At 32.7% G+C, this 8,790-nt stretch overlaps 1 protein-coding gene across 1 annotated transcript; it reads right to left on the bottom strand.

Moving 5' to 3' along the window:
* Window positions 1–1,207: 1,207 nt before the first annotated feature.
* LOTGIDRAFT_163563 (hypothetical protein) lies at window positions 1,208–3,281 on the bottom strand (the record flags this gene model as incomplete). The annotated part of the gene is made up of 3 exons (XM_009060067.1): window positions 1,208–1,452; window positions 1,998–2,282; window positions 3,113–3,281. 3 exons carry the CDS (start codon window positions 3,279–3,281, stop codon window positions 1,208–1,210), a joined length of 699 nt encoding a protein of 232 aa, XP_009058315.1.
* Window positions 3,282–8,790: the final 5,509 nt, after the last annotated feature.

Below are 8,790 nucleotides of genomic sequence, written 5' to 3' on the forward strand. Positions count from 1 at the left end.
ATTTTTTATAAAAAAAAAAAAAGAAAAGAGAAAAAAAACAAAAAAACGCAATCTATTTCAGTATATATGCTTTTACCGTCAGCAGTACTGGTAGTCTTAGAATTACTTATAATGGATATATAAAGTTTTGCAGATTTACATATAAAGTATACAAACTTTCATCCAAGAAATTTAAACCAAAATATATTTTGACTGAAAATTGCCCTCTGTATGTTGACCTTTTAATCAACGCCAAGTCATGCTGATTATTTAAGAGATGATATTCAAATTTATATTTTACGACTCGATAAAGATCGATTTACCAACGAGGGTGTGAGTATTATGCAATCGTCTTAAAAGAGAATACAGCAACATAGCATGGAAATACGTCAATATGGCATACAACTCCAAATAGCAGACAGCAGTGTGAAAATCATATTATCTTTATAAAAACAAAAATATCTGTGAAAATTATAGTTTTAATATTCTTCCATTACTAATTACATGTATTTGCCATTTCGGAAAGGAGGGTGTGGCGTCAACCCCGAATTTTATTTAGGCATATACAAAATTGTTTAGAAATTTTTTGTTGGAATACCTGTGAAAAAAACAAGGTTTATATCGATGACTTTGATGTCAAACGAAAAGGCTCATTACATTATACTTCAATTTGTTGTATTAATATAAACTAATAGCAAAGTGATAAAGCATGTTCATATGACAAATGTCTAATCAATATCTACTTTTATTTATTGATATTTAATAAAATCATATTTCTGTAAGACAAATAAATATCTTGGATCTTATAATTAATCTTAATCCTTATGATTTCAGATAAATAAACCAAGTACTAACGAACTTAACCAAGTACGGACGATCTGAACTGCAAAATAAAAGCCGAAACCGAAAGTAACATTTTGGCGAACATTGGTGGCAGCTAATGATACCAGAGCATAACGATCATCTGATTTATATTGGCTTGTGTTTGTTATCTTAAAAAACACTTATTTTGTTGAAAAATATTAATTAGAATACTAGGCACTCAATGTTTTACATCCATGTAGTTTCAAGATATTTTTTAAATGCTCTTTTTGTGAAGACTAGCTAATTGTAAGAAACGACAACAATGAATATTTTTAACCGTATGAACTTAACAATAAACTATTGTAAATTCTAAAACAACACAATAGATAAAAACTTTAAGCTTTAAAACCGGCCACAAGTTTTCTCATCCAGTTTTCACTTCACATACATATTTGTCCGCATAGGAACAGGACCCGTCATTCCAGCGTAATTGTGTATTAGACGCTTTCCACTGGAGAAAACCACAAAGGTCTGGTCCATCCAAATTATTCGGTTCACCACTAGCCCAATAAGTAAAACTTGAGGTAGCTTGATTTCTGCCATCTACGAGGACAAAGTTTCCATTGGTATAAATGTGGTGAATACCAAAATGATACGAATTCATATAGCCTGCAAAAGAGAGTCAAGAATTAAAATTCCTCAAAGGGGAACAAGTTTTTCTTGCCACAAACAGAATCTTGGATTGACTCGGTGTTCAACGACTGCTAGGCACAACAAAACAAAAAATAGCTGACGGATAATCATAAACCTTGGCTACTTTCTGTTTCCATATTATACTCTGTAAAAATTTAATTGTAGTTTAAAATGAATATATAATTGTTTAAACCAGAACCATCATACAGCACGTATCGTATAGTGGCATTACCCAGAACCACCAGATCAGTCGTCGGATGCAGTCGGCCTCAGCTCAACGAGCTGTTATCTGACGATTGTGTGAACCTGTGATGTCCAACGTAAATAGAACAATTATTTGCCATTTGTTGACGGATACCTCTTTGATATTAATGTAAGTTTTGTTAAACTATGGTACACAGTGTTTCAATCTACAATTTCCAGCATATGTTTACTTGCACCTTGTTACTGATTACATGACTCGACAAAATGATTAGCGATATAAAGTAAAGATCATGCACATGATGCCAATAAACACTCACCATTATTTTTCATATACGTATTGAAGAACTGTTGTTTGCTCATAGTGTCGATAACTAATAAATCCCCATTTGTTTCACTTTGGCATACAAGACGAGCTGCATTCCACGATTTGGCCGTGTTAAATATCTGAAAACAAAAGTCTCCTTCATTCACATACGTTCCAGGACACGGAACAACTGTAGTCGTTGGTAAGGTTGTCGTTGGTAAGGTTGTAGTAGTCGGAACAGTGGTGGTAGTAGTCGGAACAGCAGTGGTAGTCGTCGGTATGGTCGTTGTTGTTATTTCTGAAAAAAAAGAAAGACGTCCGTGTACATCGCAATATCCTGTCAGCTGACAAATTTTAATTAACACCAAAGGTATTGCATGCAATATACAAAACGGCAAAATATATCAGTGGTTTAACTAAAAATTCCCTCACACCGAAAGATGTTCTTACTGCGGCGGAAATTGGCTCCGAGAAGGTCATAAGAGCGTCGGACATTTCAGACATTGTTGCCTTTGTCGCCACTATTAGCTGAGTCGTGGCGTTTATTTTGGACCAAAACAGGCACCAAGGTTCGGCGATCTGTTCTGGAACGTGTTGAGATCGCCATTTCGTCAAGAAGGTCGTCAGACAAAGATTGTAAGATCACCTTGAGCGCTGACAAAGACAAAAACGTTAGAATATGGTCGCATAACTCTCGGTTAGCGGTCGACTATTTTTAAGTTTGTAATTATATCAGTGACTTTTTCTCTAGTTTTTCTAACGTTCGACCGCAAATGGTCGCAGTCCGATGTAACGGGGCTATAAGGCCAATCATGTGCCAACATGTATATCATAAACTCCATTTCAATTTGTTTTGATATTTCCAATCTGAGATGAATATTTATTATATACATTAAAAAGAAATGCGAATCCAGAGTTCAATCAGAACTATGCTCTAAAGGGGGTGAGGCATCAAATAGGACTGGAAACGCCATGTATTATTTTCGGCTGCGTATAACAAAGCATTGAACCCTTATTAAACGACGATATCGGACGGAAAATAACGTTAAAAAGTTATAAAATATTCTACTGATTCAGTTTGCGATTGAAATGGGTAATTACACAGCTTCTCTGGAACATATAACTGACCTCTTTCTTGACTGATGTAATACCTCGTCGCAACCGAAGTTGTTGAAGGCGTTGCGTCTGTATACACTGTATAATGAAGATCACAAGCATATGTCTGGATATTGAAGAAAAATGAAAAGCAATTTGAATTTTGAGAACAAATTTGCGCACAGAATGTTTTAAATGCCATATTGTTGTATGTATGAAAAGCACCCGAGACAATCTTCCCATCCATTGAAGGGACTTTTCTCCATTTTAATGTAGTGCACCAAACACCCGTGCTGTAAAGTACAGAAGCTATAAAAAGTAAAAGGTTCATTTTTAACCGGTGTTCAATTGACTAAAAGTGAGTTTTGAAGACTTTTCTGAAATAAAGATGATGACACAATTTCACATAACATCTATTTCAATAATTGTATAGGTTCAAGAACAGGCCAAAAATTTTGAGTCTGAATTGATGACGTCTTTATAGTCCCCATGAGAATAATAATCCCAGTTAGTTCCTCTAAATACTCAATTCCATTGCTTTCGAGTACACCATCTTTCCACTCATAAATCCCAAATTTGAAGTTAACAGTTGAAAAAATATCGCTCGCAAGGTATAAAACACATTGGCTGAATTCACCACATCATTGTTGACAAGTTAAATTGTTTCCACATAAACTTCCAGCTGAACTTTTAACAAAATCTATACTGGAGTAAAAAGTCTTGTGATCCAAGTTAATATCATATGTCGATTATATACCATTGATCAATAGAAACAATATTCTTTACTTCAGTTTGAGATCACAACTAATCAAGCATGAGCTTTGATCAATTTTCAATTAAATTTCCAAAATTTAATTTTCCTTAATCACTTTTCAAATTGATTACCCGAAGGTGCTCGCGGTCTCAATTGTTAAAGTTAATCAACATTAAATACCATTTTAAACCCTGAACACATCAAATGAAAATGGATATGCTTGTTTTAACGCGTTTTATTTATATCTGGAATAAAATCGAAGTGATGAACTTATTGAGTTAAACCAATTGTGGAGCAGGTAAAATTATAAGTAATTAACGACGAACTTTCAAACTCAAGTTTGATGGAGAAAATACTAAGCTTAACTTCTGTTGTGATATTATGAGAATCTATATTATTATATAGAATTTAACAAAAAATTATAATGGAAACTAAAGCATCAAAATAATCAATCTGTTTTGTTGTTAAAATGTTCAGGTCTTTCACTTGTCACGTTTCTTTTCAAAACATGATGTCCTCTGTCTTCCGCCACTTATCAGACCAACTTTCTGTAGCTGTTCAGATTATATAACAGCTTTATTATAGATTATACTAATCTATTAATTTATATAAATACCGATACATCAGAACCCGATCCTGAATGGTCTACAGTGACTACCTTATGTGGAACGTTTCTTGACAAAATTTCCAAATGAACACGTAAGGAACATTCTGGTTGGATATTTCTAGAACGTATATCGTGATATTTCAACTATACGAGTAACTTGCATGTTTCGTGCGAAATGATGTGAATTAAAACACGTGGAAGATATAAGTACGACAATTTAATCCAACGCATTTTAGACTTGATTTAAAACGTGTCTAATACCCCCCATCTCTCCAAGTTTTACTAAAAATATTTAGTATGAGTTATTGCCCTTGTTTTTGAAAACGCTTTATTTTTTTAGCCCGTATACACTCTAAAAGACAAAATTATAACCGGATTTTGACCAAACTCGGTGTTGAGTGTTTGTATTCACCGAAGGGTGAACCCTTTTGAAAATCAAAAGAATCGAAAAACATTTACTACGAGTTATTGCCCTTGTTTTCGAAACACGTTCCCAATTTTAGCCGGTCAACACTCAAGATGGCACAATTTTTAACAGGTTTTGACGAAATATTCTGAACCTTGATGTGAGTGTTTATTATTACCCATGGATGAACCCTATTGAAAAACCAAAAAAAAAACAAAGACGTTTAATAGAAGTTATTGACCTCGTTATTGGAAAAGCTTTCAATTTTTACTTCGTGAACATTATACGGCATTTGCCAAAATTTGACAAAACTTGGTAATATTGTTCATTATCTAAGATTTGATGACGACACGTGTATATTGTGTTGAAACGTTATTAAAGAAGTGTGTTATATTAAATAATATTGTCTTGTGTTTTTGTTATTTGTTCATTATCACCTCAAAAATTTCAAAAGAAGTGTAGGTCTATGAATGAAGGTTGACTATTTCATTCAGGTGATTGCTACTCTACTGCCAAATATTTTTATTCACATAAACAGCTGCCAGTGTATTACTTTGACTGGCATTCATTGTTCCCGATGAATAAATTTTTGTTAACGGCCCAGTTGTTGGTTCGAATCGTTTCCATGGATCCTTTTTTCACCGATTGAGTCCCGACCAATGTACCATGGCGGGTGTCGGGGGGAGAGTCACTGGAATTCTTTTAGCGATCAATGCGATTCCGGTGCGCAAGTATGCGAAAGTACGCCTAAGAACCCACTGCCGTCGTTTTTTTACGTGAGAGTGGCAGAATTTGTATGTGTAAGTTCAATTCACAACAGTACAATTGTACCCCAGTCAGACTTATCTGAAGTACTTTTGATATCCATTCAAGAAGGCTAATACATACAGTCTATTAGTTCTATGAATTGATCTGCGAAATAAAAATACTTGACTATTAAAATTGACCCGTTGGAATCAGATCAAGAGGCTTTTAAATATATAAAATACTCCGTGTAATATACTGGAACCAACTTTTTCATAAAAGTAGTATAAATACTTTTTTTATATTCAAATAACAATACAATACTTCTGTCTGGAAATGAGATCAACAAATTTTTAAATGCTTATTTACCCAATTTATACATTTTGTGGTCATTTGTTTTCGTCTTCTTCAGATATTGATTGATTAACTTTCCCTGTTATTTTATAAGAAATCAATATATGGTGTGACTGTTTATTGTTTGACATTAATTCTGTGATATTTGAAATCAATTAAGTCAATATGATATAAATCTAGTAACCACTTACTATATTAGATAACATCGGAAAATGCGACATATTCCACTCTAGATATCACATGGTACAGACTTGTCGAGTTGTATTAAAAAGTCTTGCTTATATTTTTGCATCGATCATAGTCTAATCTGGAGCATCATAAACTCCAAGCATGCATGACACATACAGCCAATTGTCCTTTTGGTCCAATTTTTGCTCTCAGTTAAAAAGCCTTTTTAGAGTGCAACTTAGATAAATAAGCATTCTGTTATAGATGAGAAAATTGTTTTGTAAATTCTAAAAATAGTAAAACAAGTCATTGTTCTATGATTAATTTAGATTTTAACTAAACATTGCTTGAGTAATTGATATTGGTACGTCACGAACATGATATTTCGTTTATTTTTTTAAACGAAATACTAACACACAAGACAACTTATTATTACCCTATTCAAAATGAGGGAGATGTGTCACTTTATACGTCTTCACTCATATTATCCTCTTTCGTTGCAATAATGTTAAGTTATATAAGACTGCAATAAATTTTAATACTTCAGCGAAGAGTGAAAAGAGAGATTATTATTAGTGTGTATATATATATATATATATATAAAACTACCAATACTGATAACTTATTAATTATACTGTGGACACTTTCAATATCGGTATTCTTTCGTCTAAGTAATTTAAGTAGTATTTCTCGATGTATACTACCTAATGTTCATCTCCTTATTAAAGATTTTAAATTCCACTATTTGACGTAAGGAGCTCACACAAGCTACAGAACAATCAGAATCGAACGTTTCAAAGGTTTGGCAAATGATCAAATCATCATTTCGTGCAAAGATATTAAGCGTTCTGTAACGGTTGTAGACAAATCTAATTGTACCGATCATTTATTTCAATTACAATATCAGCTACAAAATACAAGTTTATAGTCTTTGTTAAAGAAAAAGTTTTATGTGATGGGCATAAACTGGCACTCATCATTAGACGTATTTGTCTACATTTTCTCACAGATTCAGTGATGTAACTAGATTGGGCGAATTTAATTAAAGTTATAATCCAAGGTAAATTACTTGAGAATAATGGCTAATTTATGGTAAAATATAGGTTGTTGCTCTACTTCCCCTTTTTCCTGAATTGAATTTAAATTCTCACTACATCGGTGGGCAACAGAGCGTTTTATATAAGATCAACTATCTTATAATTCTACGTCTTATTATACATTTAAAAACTACTTCATCTTTCAATGAAAGCATACTATTAATACGATGTCTGGATAAGGTGAACGTTCACAAAAAATAATAAAATAGGGCATCACGTAAAATACACCTACTTTGGAATATGGCTGGTGAAGCGAAAAATGAAATAAATAGAGTTTTACGTCCTACTTTTCTGCACCATGTAGGCTAATGATTAGTGATGCGAAAATCATTCACGAAGTTTCATAAGAATGGACTCAAAGGCCTTTTACTATGTATAAAAGTTCGTATTAAATGGGTTATTGCTTTGACACTATTCAAAAGCATGAAGGTAAACTAAAGGTTCAAATTAAAAAAAAAACTGTAACAAACTGTTCAAAATTATTTTTGATCATACACTAACATACTAAATTTGATAAAAACAATCGGTTTAAAAATATACGAGCTGTACACAAAAACCAAAAAAAAAGAAAGTAAAACCGAAAGAACGCACAGACGAGTCAAAAAAAAGGACACTGTGTAAGATCATCGAAAACAACAACCCAAAAAACAAAGAAGATCGATTACCCCTTAATATATTCAGGACTTGATTGTGTACTTAGAAAAGCTTAGGAAAATCGTTGATATATAATTTTTCTTATTTTTTTTCAATATAACAACATATCACGAAGACGGTCACAAGCAGTCACCCATGACTTCACAAACAAAACTATTAAATTTGAACTAAAAAATTTATCTCAGTTGTATAATGTTGTAGGGATGGATGCAGATTTGGGGTAAATAGAACTAGAAAAGAACGAATCAAGTATATTTTACAAGGATGACAACTTGGGTTCAGTTATTATCCTTTGTACCAGTTCTTAGGTATCCTACTTTTCAGATTTGTAATATATAAAAACATGTTTGCTTTTTCTTCAACAGGCAAGTAGGACGTAGGCAAACAAACCAATCACAATGTTCGCTCTCCTACCCCCGTTTAAGATGGGGTTGTAAATATCCAGTCAACTCTTTAAACATATAAAACGCACACGAGACTGCATTGGACTGTGAGCTGCTAGTCTATGGGAAACGTTAGGTATCAGAAAAATACGTACAAAATTCACGTGTCCGCATTCGACCGTAGAAACTAAAATTTTTATTGAAATGTTCAATTTAATTACATTTTATAATAATGATAATAAAAAGGAAATAAAAAAAAAGGATGAAATAGCTGAAATATAATTGAACCCATCTCAATCAAAGAAGACTTTACGTACAAAAGAATATTCACTCATATAGTTAACAAATATCATATTATCAATCATTATAGTTTAAATAATGACTTCATTCATACGATTTCATCAGTATGCGTTTCGTATTCATTCAAGTTTTGATTACAAGCTTCATACGAGTTAAAAATTACATTGAAGAAAATACGTACAAATCGTCTTCTAAAGATAATCATACATACAACTTTGAAATTATACATTGTCCATCATTATGT

This window comes from Lottia gigantea (genome assembly GCF_000327385.1).
Source record: "Lottia gigantea unplaced genomic scaffold LOTGIsca_40, whole genome shotgun sequence".
Classification (NCBI taxonomy): Eukaryota; Metazoa; Mollusca; class Gastropoda; family Lottiidae; genus Lottia; species Lottia gigantea.